The 17,901-nt window shown below is 42.0% G+C and overlaps 1 protein-coding gene across 1 annotated transcript in view; it reads left to right on the forward strand.

The window, feature by feature from the left end:
• Positions 1-16,668: 16,668 nt before the first annotated feature.
• Positions 16,669-17,901, forward strand: part of TMTC1 (transmembrane O-mannosyltransferase targeting cadherins 1) — a gene marked incomplete at its 3' end in the record, with an annotated part of 271,008 nt that continues 269,775 nt past the window's right edge. Inside the window, exon 1 of the mRNA XM_079715105.1 lies at positions 16,669-16,985. Within this exon, the coding sequence (XP_079571231.1) occupies positions 16,684-16,985 (302 nt within the window). The 5' untranslated portion in view covers positions 16,669-16,683. The remainder of the gene's footprint in view (positions 16,986-17,901) is intronic.

Below are 17,901 nucleotides of genomic sequence, written 5' to 3' on the forward strand. Positions count from 1 at the left end.
TTCATATGTTTGGAGTGTAGGTTAATAATATGGAGTCAGAAGTGTCTGAAGACAGTTACAGACACTTACTATTGTGGTCTTTGATTGATTTTGAGGGTGAACATAGCAGTTGGGTTTATTATCAGCAGTGTAACACTTATAAGAAAACTGTGAGTTTGACCTTAATAGTTTAAGAGAAAAAATTAAAGTCAGGTGCCACATTACTGAATTTACAAAGCCATTATCTCATTTTGCTTTTGTTCTAAGAACATCTCAAAGTGTTTGGTCAAATCTGGTGCATATATTAAAGAAGCAATTTCCAATTCTAACCCTTGCTTGTATACGAAATTCCCTATTTCTAGCTAGAGGCTATGCGCAAAATTGAGGGTAATGCAGCAGAAGCAACTGCCTGTGGATCTATCCAGAATGCTGTCAGAGAGAAGTGAAAAGATGTTTTTCAAAATTTCCCACGAATTTACCCTTTCTTTGCTTATAAAGTAGGTTAATATCAACTCAGTCTTTACTGAAAATGCAACAAGTATGGCCCTGGTAAATAAGCCTTGTCCCTCATCTTATGTTTTTTATTGTTTTTATTCTATTAGAAGTAACCAGGAGTAGCTAAATCCTTTTCTGAGCCTTTCAGTCCACATTTTAGAGCCAGATGTTAGAATCTCAAGAAGCTACTAATGCATTCCAGTTGATTTAGTTCAGGAGGCTGGTATTCTTAGTTTCCAGTAGTGTAGAGTCTTGTCTTTTCTCTTGGGACTTGAGGAAAGCCTTTTGCTTAAAATCTACCTCTTCCTCATCCTATTTTGGTGGACTTATTTTTAGAAGAACTTGTACTATGGGGATGGAAACACAGCAGAAGTATACGTTAGGATAGCGGGCTTTGGGGGAAAGGGAAAAGCATCCTGGAAGAAGTGAGAAATAGAAGGAGTTGACAGCTGGGGGCAGTATTCAAAGGAAGAAGAGTTAGGGTGGTGTTAGGAAATGACAAGATTTTAGTGGAACCAAAATGTCTTAAGTTTTTCCACATTTTTTGTTCTCTTTGTACAAAACAAAAATGCTTTAATGAAGTTATACTGAAGTCAGAATTTTGGTTAGAAGCTTTTTACCACTAAAAAAAGGCAACACAGTGAATACTAGAAATTGTCTTGCCCTTTTGCTCTAAGTTATGTTTAAGATGAACAATTTTGATTATATTAAAAGTTCCCCAAAGTGGCCACTTACATTCCAAATTATCTTCAGTGAAATTGCTCCATTTTGTAAGATATGCACAAAAATTTAGGTTATCATGAGAATACATACCTGATGAAGACATTTGGCCTGGGAGGTGTTAATATGTCATGAGATGATTCCATTAGATTCAACAGAGATTAGTCGCAGGTGTCGCCTCTTTGCCCCTGTGTCAGGCCCCCATCAGTCTTCAGCCATCTCTGACATCAGACCTGACAACTGTCAGCCCCAGTAGGTGGAGTTTTTGGAAATTTTATCTCCCAAATCAACTCTCAGGAACACGAAGATGGGTCAGAAAGACAAATAGAACTTGTAAGTTTTCCAGATAGTGACCCAGAACAAAGTTTATTAAGGGATGCTGGCTTGACAAAACCTTGAAATGGTCAGTTATCACAACAAGTACTGAAAAATAGTGACTGGTGTTCATATCACTGAGTTTTGGTTGGGACTTAACTGGAGGGACTTGTGAGAGTTCTCTCTTCTTTTTTGTAGTTGATATACTGATGCTTCAGATATGTAGTGTGGTCAGGTGGGTTAGGGCTGGACTAGAATAGAGTTGGCAAACCCATGGCACTTACTGCCACTACCCTTTCCCTACCCGTGGAGTGCACTGCTAATCAATCACTGTCGTTTTTTTTTTTCTGGTCTGGACAGTGTTCCAGATGACCACTATCAATAGATTATATTGGCTAAACTGAGCCCTTACTATGTGCCAGACAGTCTTCTAAACACTTTACAGGAATTAACTCCCGTAATCCTCACCTCAATGCTCTTTACAGATTATGTAACCCTGCCCAGAGTCACACAGCTAGTAAATGGCAGGTCTGGGGTTCAGTCCCCAGCGAGCTGTAACCAGAGCTGATGTTATCAGGGTGCATTGTAAAACAGGTTGTTAAAATATTTAAATACTTCCATAAGGTATTATAAATAGCATCCCTCTGCTGCCTTAGCCTGGCCCCTTTCTTCTGACCTCCTCTCCTAACTCTCTCGCAATAAGGAGTTAATGCCCAGCACAGAGGAGGGCTTCCAGAAGCCAGATCCAGAGCCAAGGCTGGGTTCTGTTCTGGTTGGACAGTGTTGGCCACTGCCCATGTCTCACGAGTCATTAAAGATGGAATTTCAAATATCATCTCTGGGTGTGACCCTTTCAGATTTCGGCTGATACAATGACAGTATTATTTACATAAAATATTTTTAAAGTAACATGAATTCACACATCATACTATAGTAAATAAAACCATAGCAAAATATAGAAAAAAAGTAAGTAAACATATAACATTACTCTTTTCTAATGAACCCTTAATTATGTTTTTCTAAACCCCTTTTCTCATCACTAGCCAAAGCTCCTTTTCCATTGATGATATCATTCTAGTCACAAGAATGATAAAATCAGGCACTTTTGCTTAATTTTTTTTAAGACCAACTATCTGATTCCATATTCCTCAGTGGAATGAAATCTCACTTTTATGACTCATTTCTGGTGCAGACTTTCTTGTTCAGAACAACTTCCCCATCTATCTCTGAGCTGTGTCTTATTGCTTATCAGAAGCTGCTGGGTAGCTTTGAGATGCTCCAGGACCAGAGTCCCTGCACAGACCTGGCAGGTCAGTGAAGGTCGGTCTCACTACAGCCCCGGGGAGGAGAGGTATATCCTGGTGGCAGGTACTGGAGTTCCCTTTGTTTTTGTCTTCTTTCTGCACAAAAACCCAACTCCTTTTCTATTCCAACATTCCACTTCTTTCCAGGACTCTGATTTTTCTGGCTCCTGCATTGAAATAACCACTGGCATTTCCGCCTGTGAACCTTGGCTGTGGACCCATTCTCTGTCTCAATTCCTCCATTCCTCTCTCTGCTGCAGACCCCACCTCACGGCAGCTCCCACCACTGACCCAGCCAGGCCTGGACTCCATTTTTGCCAAGTCCCGTGGGGAAGAACTGGCATTCTTTGAGTTAGTTTCTTCTGCGATATAATTTAGATACAGTAAAGCTTCTACTGTGTTCAAATTCCTCAAGTTGAAGCCGAGCTGTCTACTTGGTAAAATTGAATTTTACAGGGACCAAGTTCATTTTGACATTCAAGCAATATTGTAAAATAAGCAGAGAACCACTTAACAATAACTAGGAAAACAACAAAAAAATATATATTAGAAATTGTTCTCTTTTCACACTTGAAAAGTAATGAGAAATGGTCTTAAATTGTAGACATCGATTAATGTTAAAATTTCTCTTCTGTAAGTTTTTCTTTTGAGTAAGAAATTGTGAACTTTCCTTCTTTGGAGGTCTTAGAACATTTGCAGTAGTTTTAGGCAAGGCTGTCTGGAGGAAGAGCACTGACCATGGGAGATTCCTTCCAAAAAGCAGATAGAAGTGGTTCTAAATCAGAAGTCAGGATTTATATCACTTAGAAGAAGTAACAATGTGGAAATCGAATTGCATTTCTAGTGATAACTGTTGCCTACCTCCAGAGTGTGAATCTGGAGGTTTTTTTGAGCTTTGAAGCCTTTAAGCTTTGAAGATATTTATAATATACATTGCAATAAAAAAAAAAAGGAAATTTCCCTCCTTCCTCCAGAAAACCCTGAACATCCAGCTTCAGAATATCCTGTCTTCTATCCATTTACGAACGCATTCAAACATTTAGCCATTCCATCAATTAACAAATAACTGATTTGTTACTGTGCAGGCAATTTGTTAAGCTCCAGGGGCAGACAGAACAGAGCTGGTCCACCCTCTTGCACTGTTGGTGGGAATGTAAATTGATACAGCCACTATGGAGAATAGTATTGAGGTTCCTTAAAAAAATAAAAATAGGATTACCATATGACCCAGCAATACCACTGTTAGGCATATACCCAGAGAACAACATAATTCAAAAAGATACACGTACCCCAAGATTCACTGCAACACTATTTACAATAGCCAGGTCATGGAAACAACCTAAATGCCCATCAACAAACGAATGGATAAAGAAGATGTGGTACATATATACAATGGAATATTACTCAGCCATAAAAAGGAATGAAATTGGGTCATTTGTAGAGACATGGATGGACCTAGAGACTGTCATACAGAGTGAAGTAATCAGAAAAGAGAAAAACATAACGTATACTAATGCATATATGTGGAATCTAGAAAAATGGTACAGATGAACCGGTTTGCAAGGCAGAAATAGAGACACAGATGTAGAGAACAAAACTATGGACACAAAGGGGGGAAAGTGGGGCAGGGGTGTGGTGGTGGGATGAATTGGGAGATTGGGATTGACATATATACACTAATATGCATAAAATAGATAACTAATAAGAACCTGCTGTAAAAATAAATAAATAAAATGAAATTCAAAAAACAAAAAAAAAACAGTGCTGGTCCAGCTTTTGGTAATTAAAAGCCAGTGAAAATGGTTTACAACAGTAAAACATTTATAAAATGGTTAAATATTTGTAAAGTCCTAGCCTTCCTACTGTAAGTCAGTTGTATCATTTAAGACTTATTTTTTCATTGTCTGGGGTGATCTGTATCTACTATTTACTAAGTTTATTCATACTGTACCTCTGCCTTACATATACCATTTTAGGCAGAAAACAGGAAATTTTTATCTTTCCACTCTATCTGCCTGGAATCCACATCACTGTTTTGTTAGGGCTTCTTTAAGAAGGAACTGACTGGAAAACTGGAGCGTTTGTTAGTATTAACCCTTTTGGCTCAGTTGCCTCTCATTCTTTTCAAAAAAATGTGTGTGTGTGTGTGTGTGTGTGATATGACATGACACTCCTATAGAATGAGAATAAAACATAATTGTAAAGCCTAATGACTAATTCCTAATTTACCCTCTTTCCATATAATTCAATGATCTCAGAACACTTCAAGTCCATGTACCCCTCTTACTTTACATGCTATTGATGGCATACATTTTGTCTTCTTTTTTTAAAAAAAAAAGTTTCATTGAGAGATAATTTACCTACCATAAAATTCACCATTTTAAAGTGTAAAACTCGATGGATTTTAGTGTACCCTCAGAATTGTGCATCACCAAAATATAATTTTAGAACATTTTCATGACTCTAAAAAGAAATCCTGTGCTCATTAGCAGTCACTGCCCATTAACCCGCTCCCCAGCCCGTGGCAACTGGTAATCTACTCTCCGTCTCTATAGATTTGTAAGCAGGTAACTTTCAACTAGATTTAATCACATAGTACCACATTTACCATTTAGATTGCATTCTTGTTCTTCCTCTGTCTCTGTACTTTCGTCTGGAATTATTTTCATTCTGCTGGAAGACCACCCATTAGTGTTTCCTTTAATACTGGTCTTCTGGTGATAAACTCTTCCTGGTTTTGTCAGTAAAAATCTTTCTTTCACCTTTACTGAGATGATCAAGAACCCTGGAAGTTCGACTGGAGTTAGAAGTGGTGGTGGACTTCCAGTTCCTCTTATTTCTAGGGTGCCTTCTACAGGGCCCCACCCCTATGCCTAGCTGGGGTCACCTTGTACCTATTCTCAGTGGAAACTGAACTCCTTGGTCCCCAGAGGGTGTCAATGCTGGGCTCTGCCTCTCACTCATCCCTAGGGCAAAAAGGGCCCCAGGTGCTGGGCTCATCCTTTATCTTCTCCTGGCACTTCTCTTCTCTTAAAAATCTGCTGTTATGAGGCAAGTGTTGTTGCTTAGTCTGATTTTCTATGTAACCTTAGATCTAGGCCTCCACTATAGGGAGGAAAAGTCTATGTTTTTTTATACCTATGACACTCCTACTTTCTCCAGGCTTAGTACAGGGATATCGGTTCACTGTCTCCTACCTCAGAGTTACAACAAATAGAGCAAAGGAGTGCAAGTTCCATACCTGCAACTTTAAAGGAAAGAAACCAAAGATTTCCTTGAAAATCCTAGGAAATAAATATCTTGGGAAAAATAGGTCTTTTCAATACCCTCTTATTTTTTCACTAGTTCATTTTCACTATAAACTCAGCTTCCAAGGATTTTAAAAAAATGTTTTAAGCAGATTGAAGAAAGGGATACGCATTAGTGATAAAATAGCCAAATAGTTTTGCTAGTGATTCCTTTGTAACCATGGGGAAATCTAAAAAATTTCCTATGAAGTAATTGTTAAAAATTTATGTCCTGTGATGTTAAAGATTAAAGTTTTGGAAAGAAAAATGATTAAAGTTTTCTTGGGAAGCAATTCGATCCTGGCAGTCAAATTACAAAAAAAACAGAACAGCTGGGTGACTCATTGGTGATGGAGGCATTCTCTGGCACTAGGAATTGAGAAGTTTCATAATCTTGATCCCATGACTGCAATGAGGCAACGGTGAGCAAGATAGACTATGGTTGTCCAGAGTAAATCCAAGTTAGGCTGATAGCCACATTCTCAGAATGAATGAATGAATGAATAGCTGCTTAACAGCAGATTTTCTATTTTTCCATAATGGAGAAAAATAGAAGTAGCAAGATATTATTGAGAGAAAAGAGAGAGAGAAAAATCACCACCACCATTATCATAATCTTTCATCATAGCTAACTTCTACTGAGCACACTTACTATGTATCACTATGTCAGGCACTTGGCAAAGCTCTTAACTGAGCTCATTCAATCTTCACAGTCACCCTATGAGGCATTTTCACAGGCTAGGAAGACGGAACCCTGTACAGTACTGGTCAGACAGAGAAAGGCCCAGTTTTCTGTGCACATCGTGACTTTAAACCATTCGAAGCAAAATAGAGTGGTTCGTTCAAGACCAAGTGTGAGTGGTTGGAACATCAAAACTTTGCTACTTTTAGGGAACACAGATTAAATGGAGCCCTCCTTTATTCAAAAAGGAGTAATTTTCAATTTGGGGGCAGACAATAAAACTCAGGATTAGACTTAGTGATGATAAATTATAGCTAAAACTGTATTAGCCATTAAGGCACTTATCTGTGCCTAAATTATTGACTTCCTTTATAAATGGCTCTAAATAGCATTTTTTCATGGATTTTTCACATTTTGTAGGCATCTTATTCATAGAAATACTCTAATATGGCAATTTAATTCTTGTGTGGTAATTTTCACTTATTTGGTAATTTACTTTCAGAATAGTGAAAATTCTTATGTGAGTCTCCTAAAAAACACTCCAAAATACAAGAAGTATAATCTTCTTAGACCTACTTAAAAATTAAGCAGAAATACATTTATTCATATATTTATTTCATGTGTGAGATTATATATACTATAAAACATATTCAGGGGCTTCCCTGCTGGCACAGTGGTTGAGAATCTGCCTGCCAATGCAGGGGACACGGGTTCGAGCCCTGGTCTGGGAAGATCCCACATGCCGCGGAGCAACTAGGCCCGTGAGCCACAATTACTGAGCCTGCGCGTCTGGAGCCTGTGCTCCACAACAAGAGAGGCTGCGAGGCCGCGATAGTGAGAGGCCCATGCACGACGAAGAAGAGAGGCCCCCACTTGCCACAACTAGAGAAAGCCCTCGCACAGAAACGAAGACCCAACACAGCCAAAAAAAGTAATTAATTAATTAATAAACTCCTACCCCCAACATCTAAAAAAAACATATTCATATATTCATATTTGTATATAAATATGAAAATGCTTTGTAATGACAAACTTTTATTTTTATGCTTTCGCATTATTGCTTTAGTTTCCATGCCTCCCGGCAGACATATTCCACTGGCTCAGGGATAATAGAGGGATTTCAACTCACAGGCCAACCTGTCCACAGGGTGGCAGTCTGGAGGGTTGTCTTGAGAAGGATTCTAAGACTGCATCTGGAGTTCATGTGCAAAGCTCTCACAATTGATTAGTCACATTTTTCATGAGCATAGAAGGGAGGAGGATTTATGGCAAGTTTCCTGGGTTTGGCATCACTGTCACTCATGATACCACCTCCCAGTAGCTGTTATCTGAATTTTGGGCCACGTATGAAAGAAAAAAAAAAAAACAGCATTTGGGTGTTTCCATAAATACAAATCGGTCAACAATTCAGCATTACCACGACACTCAGATTCTTAGATGGTAGGTGTAATTCTCATTCTCTTAAAAAAAAGTTTGTCAGATGGATAAAACACTCTCCTAATCCCTCCAACTTCATAAGAGGAAAAGAATGAAATCACTGAACAAATGAGAAATGAAAGTGACAGTGTTTGTGAAATAGATTGCGAAGCAAGTATCTCCTACCTCGTCTTCTGTCTGACCGGACAGGCCACAGTATTCAGCACTCATCCAAGAGGTACAAAGACTTAAAATTACTTAAAACTCCACCACCACCACCACAACAACCTCTGGTTATCTCATTCATAGAAACAAGGCCAACAATAAAATCCAAAGGGCATTTTTCATTTTTTTTGTGAGCTGCAGTGGGGCCTGAAAAGATTCATTCATAGCTCTCTCGATAAATTCACATGTGGAAAAATAGGCCAAGAAATAAGACTTAGCAGCACAGCAAGGAAAGATGGGAGATTGTTATTTCTCAAGGGAAATTATTTATCTCCAGACAAAATCTTTACTTCTTGGCAAAAAAAAAAAAAAAAAAAAAAAAAATTGGCTTGGTAGGTTCTCCAACTTCTTTAATAATATAGGATGCAAGCAGAGTCATTGGCTTTTGCAGGTATTTTATCAAGTCCCTTGTGCCCTGAAACTATTAATTTTGGCTGTGCCCAGACCCTCTAAAGAGAGGAGTGGCGAGTGGACCTCAGCACCATCTGTGAGGTGGGGAATTTCTTAGCAAAATAATTCTACAATTTAATAAAATATAAATAAATGTTATGCATTAAACACTTTAAAACAAAATGTTACTGTACTACATAGAACATAAAACACTTAATATTGATGACTAATACATATTTCATATCGACCAGGCAACATTCAGATTCTTCACGTTATTTGTTCTCCTTTTTTGAAAATAGTCATTAATTTTGAGCCTCATCCCCTACAAACTGACAATCACACCTGAGTTCCTGAACTTAATCCCCCAGCAACATTTATGCAGTGGATCTAGGTCTTTATGGGTTTCTTTATTCATTCATCTCCCTCCCCTCCTTCCTTCCTTCCCTCCCTCCTTCCTTCCTTCTTTTTGTTTTGATTTATTCTTATAGCCTTTAAAGATTTTAAGTGGGGGGAAAAAAGAGAGTTTAACATTACAGCTTTGGGGGTGCCTATTGTTTCTTCCATTCTTCTTGGCTGACAGCTATTATGATTTTTAAAAGAAAAAATTTTGCATTAAAGAAAACATTTTAAAGTAGAAAAATAGTATTAAGGGGCATTTGGGCCAGTCTTCACAGGAATGCCCTCACTTCTGATACCAACTGCAAGTTTGGGGGGTTCCCAAAACCACCCCCAATTTCAATAATTTGCAAGAAAGATTCACAGAACTCACTGAAAACTGTTATACTCAACAGTTCTGGATTATTTTTATTTTTATTTTTTTAAAGAAGATGTTGGGGTAGGGGTTTTTAAATTAATTTATTTATTTTTGCTGTATTGCATCTTCGTTTCTGTGCGAGGGCTTTCTCTAGTGTGGCGAGAGGGGGCCACTCTTCATCGCGGTGCGCGGGCCTCTCACTATGGCGGCCTCTCGTTGCGGAGCACAAGCTCCAGACGCGCAGGCTCAGTAGTTGTGGCTCACGGGCCCAGTCGCTCTGCGGCATGTGGGATCCTCCCAGACCAGGGCTCGAACCTGTGTCCCCTGCATTAGCAGGCAGACTCCCAACCACTGCGCCACAAGGGAAGCCCAACAGTTCTGGATTATTACAGGGAAAGGATGCAGATAGAAATAAGCAAATAAAGGAGCGAACAGAACAGAGTCCAGAAGAAACACCCAATGGAGCTCCTGTTGTCTTCTCTCCATGAAGCCAGGACACGTCACACTCTTGGCATTAATGTGTGACAATATGCACATCGACTGCCAACCAGGGAAGCTCACTCAGGGCTTTGGTACCCAGAGTTTTTATTAGGGCTCATCACACACTGCGTGTATGGCTGACCTATAGGCATCAGCCCCTCCCAGAGGTCAGGCTAATATCTTCGAGGTCAGAACTGATACTGCGTGACCCAAGCTCCCATCATAAACTCCATTGTTTGGCTGTCTGGTGCCCAAAGCCCCCAGCAAAGACTCTCCTGACAGGTAGGATATTCCAGGGGCCTAAAAATTATCTCCTAGTAGCCCAGGGTAAAGGCCAGACCTCTCTTTAGGTAAGGTTAATTCCTCACTACACAAGTATAAATGACCTCCCTGTCCTTGCCTATACTTATCACTGAAATTTAAAATAATAATACCAATAGTGGCCAGTCTTATTTCATCTGAAAGTGTGCCAGAGTCAGTTCATACTAGTTCACAAAAACTGATTGTTAAATATTTAGGAATTTTGTAAGCTGGTTGTTAAACACAGCCATTATAAAAAGTTTAGTTATATACACTTATATAAATTAAACACAAAGATAATAAATGTTCAAAACTCATCATTTTCTAATTATTTTACTGTTAATATACTCTTGATCCCATCTACATCTACTGTATCTGTATGGTGAAAATCCTATAGAATGTCATGCATCTCTTCCCATCTCTGTGTTCAGTGATGGTAGCATGAAATCGACTGTGGTTCGAATATCTACACTGTGAAATTCAGCAAATGCTATGAATCAAGACTTTTTTGGATACTCTTTAATTTTGAGAAGCATCTTTCTGTTGATCCAACTATTACTAGAGCTGTTAAGAATATTTTATAGGCTGTGACAACACTGGGATAAATTTCTGATAAATTATTTCAAAATATAGTATTTCTAGAGCTGATGATTCTGATAGAATAATTTTTCTAAAAAAAATTAACTCTTCATACAAGTCAGTTTATTGTAAGTCTGAATTTAATTTAATTTTTTTTCACTTTATTTATTTTTCTTTCTGCGGTATGCGGGCCCCTCACTGCTGTGGCCCCTCCCGCTGTGGAGCACAGCCTCCGGACACGCAGGCCCAGCGGCTGTGGCTCATGGGCCCAGCCGCTCCGCGGCATGTGGGATCCTCCCGGACCGGGGCCCGAACCCGTGTCCCCTGCATCGGCAGGCGGACTCTCAACCACTGCGCCACCAGGGAAGCCCATGAATTTAATTTTAAATGTAAATTTATACAATGGAATTTTAGTGTTTCCTCTGACATTTCCTGTAAATTGTGGAAGTTGTACAAGAAACTAAAAGTGACTTTTTGATTTGTATATAATTAAAATGTAAAATAAAAACGTATGCAATTAAAATTTCATTCATATGAAAATATTGTTTTTCTGTTGTGTACAATAATCTTACATTTTAATTTCCATTTCTAAGACTGTGGATATATGCTTTGCAATGTTGTGGCAGTTTTCAAAACTAGGGATTCTAGACTCTGAAGTCTAGTAAGTACTTCATCTGCTTTATTGCAACGTACATGTGTATGCTTTTGTCTTGTAGTAATTTGTTGACAACATTTATTGCCTGAGAGCCAGAAATTGCAAGATCACAGGTAATGTTTTATATTCTTTCGTTTTAATTCTGTGCAGATGCCACAGAGATGAGTTCTGGGGATGAAAGGGAAAGCCAGTTCACCCTTACTAGGATCCAGCCCCTCCTCTCTCCTGAGGCTGCTGCCACCGCTGCTGCCACCAGTCAGGACCCAGGTCTGGGTGCAGCCATTGCTCAGCTCACGTGGCATCCCAGACTCCAATATTTGCCCTGCCAGGTGCTGGGTCAGTTTCTTAGAGTGCATGTTGCCTGTCTTGCCATGGCCCAAGGGGTGGAGTGGTAGGTATATTTCAATTTCCTCCCCCCACCATTTTTCTGTATTTTCTTCAAGAACAGGTAATAGTTAAATAATTAAACAAGAATTTACTTTTTGATGTAAATTATTTTATTAGCACTTTTCCTGAATTTCTGTCTTGTAACATTGCATTTGTCCTGCCAACTAAAGAATGGTGCCGACCATCCAGTTCTACAAAAAAATCAAGTCATTAGCCACTAGAGTCTCTGACCTACAATTCACCTTGAGAGGAATTCAGGGTGAAGCTCAGGATGAGGCACTCTGTGTTCTGGGAAAACTGGCAGAACAAGCTCTCAGAAAGTTTGATATTTTCAGGAGAACATTCAGTGAACCAAGATTCTTGCATCTCCCCATACTTAGTAAAGCACTAAAAACATTAACTGAGATATCTGTTTCTTGTGACTAGCAGTAACCTTCTACAAAGATCTGTGCTTTGATTGCACGTACTCTATTTTTTTTAATTGATGCCTTTTAATTTTTTTTTCTAATTTTATTGAAGTATAGTATTGATTTACAATGCTTTGTTAGCTTCTGCTGTACAGCAAAGTGAGTCAGTTAAACTACACATATATCCGCTCTTTTTTAGATTCAATTCCCATATAGGTTCATTACAGAGTATTGAATAGAGGTCCCTGTGCTGTTCAGTAGGTTTTTATTAGTTAAGTATTCTACATATAGTAGTGTGTATATGTCAATCCCAATATCCCAGTTTATCCCTCCACACCCCCTTTTCCTCCCTGGTAACCACAAGTTTGTTTTCTATATCTCAACCTCTGTTTTGTAAATAGGTTCATTCGTACCATTTCTTTAGATTCCACATATAAGCAATATGATATGATAATTGTCTTTCTCTGTCTGACTTACCTCAGCACATACTTCTTTGCCAAAATCACATGTATGCAGACCTCCCCACCAGCTCTTCCGAGCAATTCCTCAGAACTATCTGAGAGGATATAGTCCTCAGCAAGTCCCCAAATAAAACTAAAAGCCACAGCTCTCACGTTGTGAGTTTTTACTTCGGTCAACAGTTTCTTTATATCCCGGTACCTGAACAGGGTGTATTGGGCTGAAACTGCAGTGGGCAGTAATTTGAAATTTGTTTTGTTAAATTATCTACTTGTCCTTGATTTATTTTTAGTTGTGTCCTAATTTCTTTCAGAGTTATGGTCTACGTTAATTTCTATGAGCCTCAGAGAAGCCCTTCATAATAATTTATGTTTTAAATTGCTCTGAGGGGACAAAAGGTGTCTTAGAAGGTAGTATTGTTCTAATTATAAATCCTTTAAAAATAATCAGAGGCAAAGTAACAAGAATTAACGTAATTTGCTTTTGGGCCTCTTTGTTAGGCAAGGTGAGTGCTTTACACCGTCAGCAGAGGGATAATGAGGTGGGAAATCAGTGTAAACCTTCTCTCTCTGACATCAGTACTTTTACACTGTTTTTCTGTAACACAGAACCGTATTGGATCAGGAAATGAAGGCGTTGCAAAGGAACTGTTTACTTTTATTTTTTTATTATTTTTTTAACACCTTTACTGGAGTATAATTGCTTTACAATGCTGTGTTAGTTTCTGCTTTATAACAAAGTGAATCAGCTATATGTATACATATATCCCCATATCCCCTCCCCCTTGCATCTCCCTCCCACCTTCCCTATCCCACCCCTCTAGCTGGTCACAAAGCACCAAGCTGATCTCCCTGTGCTATGCAGCTGCTTCCCACTAGCTATCTATTTTACATTTGGTAGTGTATATATGTCAGTGCTACTCTCTCACTTTATCCCAGCTTACCCTTCCCCCTCCCCGTGTCCTCAAGTCCATTCTCTACGTCTGTGTCTTTATTCCTGTCCTGCCCCTAGGTTCATCAGAACCTTTTTTTTTTTTTTTTAGATTCCATATATATGTGTTAGCATACATATATAGTATTTGTTAGTATTTGTTTTTCTCGTTCTGACTTACTTCACTCTGTATGACAGACTCTAGGTCCACCTACCTCACTACAAATACCTCAATTTCGTTTGTTTTTATGGCTGAGTAATATTCCATTGTATATATGTGTCACATCTTCTTTATCCATTCATCTGTCGATGGACACTTAGGTTGTTTCCATGTCCTGGCTATTGTAAATAGAGCTGCAATGAACATTGTGGTACATGACTCTTTTTGAATTATGGTTTTCTCAGGGTATATGCCCAGTAGTGGGATTGCTGGGTCATATGGTAGGAACTGTTTACTTTAAAAAAGTATTTACTTATTACTTTGTCCTTGAGAGGACTTGAGGTATCTCATTATTTTAAATTACATTCATCCCAAATTCACCATCCGAACTAAATAGAATGGAGATGCCAGTCAATCTACAGCAAATCTTGATGAAACTCTCTGTGCTCAGAAACCTGGAATCCCACTTAGAGGTTTCCTTCATCTTTTCTCCCTTTTATTGTCTTTTGGAGACCAGCTTTATCCTTCTTCATTTCTCTCTATTGTCATGGAGAATTCTAATAAGTGTTTTCTTCTAAAAAAAGATAACAACTCAGAAAAGAACAGGGTGGGCAAGCTGTGCCTCCTACAAGGGTGATTTAAGGGAGAAAAGGCCTGCTCTCTTTAAAAATTTACAATTAGAGGCACTCTTTGGGAGTAAGATATTGTCTCAAGAAAGCCTCTATTAATTGTAGGTAAGGACTGATACATTGGCTTATTACACCTACTATCATTTCAGCAAGGACAAATTCACTGTCTTAGTCAGCTGTTAACTCAGAAGGTTGTTATACTTTTATGGTATTAATCTTACACACACACACTTACACACATACACAGTTTGAGCAGCTTTGGTCATCCAGCCCAGTACTTAGCATATTGTAGCACAACATATACTTTCGTATATTTTTATTAAGTTAATGGGCAGGTGAAGAAGAAAGGCTGTAGTGTGTTCTGTGGGGAGATGGTTGACTCAGGTGTGTGTAGGGTCTGGATATGAAAGCTACCCAGGGTTAAAAAGTTTTGATGCAAGGATGAATACATTTTGCACTCACTAGTTTCCAAGTCACTAAAAAACAAAGTGAAATGGATAAAAACATCCTGACTTGGAATATATTCGTCTTATTTCATTGAGTTTTCAACTGCTCGGATATATCTTAAATTTTTTAAGAAATAAATTGGTGTCTTAAAGAGTCACAAAAACATTCAGTCAGTATAAGAGTAATTTCTGCCTTTTTTTCTACTTTTTTTTTTTTTTTAGATCATCGAAACTTAAGGATTTTGGAAGGATGATAATAATATGGCGAATTTTGTATATATTTTAAGTTTCTCTATCTGGATGCATCAGATTCCAGGTAACTTCAATAACACACAGCAATAGAAATTTACAAGGGCATCAACGAGTTAACAGATTTTTCAAACCTGGACAAACTCTACTGGTCCTCATCTCAACGGTATACTTAGCTTATTTACATACTATAATTAGTATTTTTTAAAAAAGAAAACAACCGTTCAGAAAAACGGGAAGATGGGGAGCCAAAGCCAGAGGCCTTAAAGCAGATTGGTTTTTGTTTTTGTTTTAAATCGTATTGACTTAGCAGGAAGAGTTCAAACACGCTCACAGCGTAGGAAATAATCAGACCCAAGTGACCCACTTAGATGGGAAGAAAAAGTAATTTGCTTGGCATCTCCCAGATTGTTTTAAGAACCGTAGTAAAAAACAAAACGAGGAGGAATGTTTCAGAAGCCAATTAGGAGCCCAAACCCAAACCAAAAATCGAACCTGAGACTTTATAAGGGCGAGCAGAGCAACGGGAGGTAAAGGAAAACAGCCGATGGCTCCTCGGAACAAACCGGCGCAGGTCGGGCAGGAGACGCCCCCGCCAGGGAGACCCTCGCTCGGTTTTCAGAAAGAAGCTTCAGAAGCTCCATTTCCCTGCGGTTTCCACCCCTGGAGGCTGCAACCTCTGGTCGCGGGGCGGTGGGGACCGAAAGCCCGGGAAGGAGACCGCGGAGGGGACGACGGGACGCGAGCGCGAAACGGGGCGGGGAGCGTGGCCCGCGGGCCGCCCCTGCTGTTGTCCGGGGTGCTGAAAAGCCGGGGAAGTCCCGGGCAGCGGCAGCCACTGCTCCCTCCCGGAGGGCGGGCGGGGGGTTCAGGCTGAGCACCTGCTAAGCCCGTCCTGGCCCGGGGCCTGGAGGTGCCCACCAGGAGGCCCTCCCCGGACTGTGCTGGGGTACATGTTGGGAGGCGGAGAGCATCTCGGGCACAGCGGACAGGACCCCGGATGCCCCTTCCCTGCCGCTCCGGGTAGCCCCGCGCCGCGACCCCGCTCCACCTGCGCGCTGACTCTCGCCGCCCGGGGCCGCGGCGCCCGCGGGCTGAGCGCGCGACCAGCCGGGGCGCGCGGGGAGGGTGCGGGACATGGGGGGAAAAGCGGCGCTAGTCTCGGGATTGGGGGGTGGAGGCGATTGCGAGCGGGGCATGCGCAGTGGGGCGGAGGAGGTGGCGATGGCCAGGGGAGGCGGGGGAACTGCTGTTTATTTGCAGCTGGGCCAACTCGGCGGCGCAGGCGGCGGCGGAGCGTGGGGCGCTAGCGGCAGGTCCAGCTGCCGCCGACTATGCCCGAGCCCACCTCCGGGCAGCCGCCGCGCGCCGCCCGGCCCCCGGCTGGGGACGATGCCAGACGCCCGGGAGAGGCCAGGGCAGCGGCGGCGGCGCGATGGTAGTGACAAGCTCTGCCCGAGGCGGCGGCGGGGACCGCGCGCCCTCCAGGCGGCGGGGCTGCGGACTTTCGGCGCCTGGGGCCGCGGCGCTGCTGGCCGGGGCGAGCTGCCTGTGCTACGGCCGCTCGCTGCAGGGCGAGTTCGTGCACGACGACGTGTGGGCGATCGTCAACAACCCCGACGTGCGGCCCGGAGCCCCGCTGCGCTGGGGCATCTTCTCCAACGACTTCTGGGGCAAGGGCATGGCCGAGAACACCAGCCACAAGTCCTACCGGCCGCTCTGCGTCCTCACCTTCAAGTGAGTCCCTCATCCTTTGCTCGCGGCCGCCGCCGTTTCTCCTCACCCCCAACCCGGGCTGGGAGAAGTTGCGGGACTGGCTTGGGGGCCGTTTCTTTTCTCGCCGCCCCTTCCCCTCCACGCCTCCCTCCTCTTCAGGCTGCCCACGCCCCTCTGCTCCGTGATCCTCCGCCCGGCTGCTTGGGGCTCCCGGGGCGGTTCAGGAGGCGCGGGCTGGGACTTGGGATTGAGTTTCTCGAGAGTTTGCGCTCTGGGCGGGCTGGTCTCTGGGGCCAGGGCTGGGAGGGGGCTGGTGGAGCCCACCCGCCTCCGCACACCTCACCCCCGTGGTACGGTGGCCAAGTGAGACCAGCGCGGGCCCGACGAGCTCCGGGCGGGTGGCTGTGGTGGTGCAGCTTCGAAGTTGGGGGTTTCTCGGCGGCTGCTGGTGAGCTGTGCAGTCGGGGAGTGTGTCAGCTCCTTGGGAGTTGTGAGCTGCCAGGGCTTGCATGGGTTTGAGGAGGAGCAGCACAGCGGGCAGAGGCGCTCTCCCGACCTGCAGACTTGGCTGCTCCTGGAGCCTCGCCGATCTTCGGGAAGGGCTCCAGATTTAGACTTTAAAAGGTGCAAAGCAAAGGAAGGCAGAAAAGCGTGGGATCCTCTGGGGGTCCTGGAGTCCCAGTTGAAGTAGTTTTTCTTTTACAGTCTCGGAGTCATGATTCAGCGTTTCAAGTGTGAATAAGGTGCAAAGGGAATCGGGAGAACGCCAGGTTTTTTTGCGGGCTGGAGTATTTTCTTGAATTTAAAAGACGGCTAGCTTCAGGTGGAAGGGGAGAAAGGCTATGCCAGGGAAGTGCTGGCTCGCGAGTCATGAGCTTGACTCAGCTACTTATAATTTGGCTCAGCATTTAAGCTTATAATGTGCCGGACAGAACTG

Source organism: Hyperoodon ampullatus, assembly GCF_949752795.1.
Source record: "Hyperoodon ampullatus genome assembly, chromosome: 11".
NCBI classification, from domain to species: Eukaryota; Metazoa; Chordata; class Mammalia; order Artiodactyla; family Ziphiidae; genus Hyperoodon; species Hyperoodon ampullatus.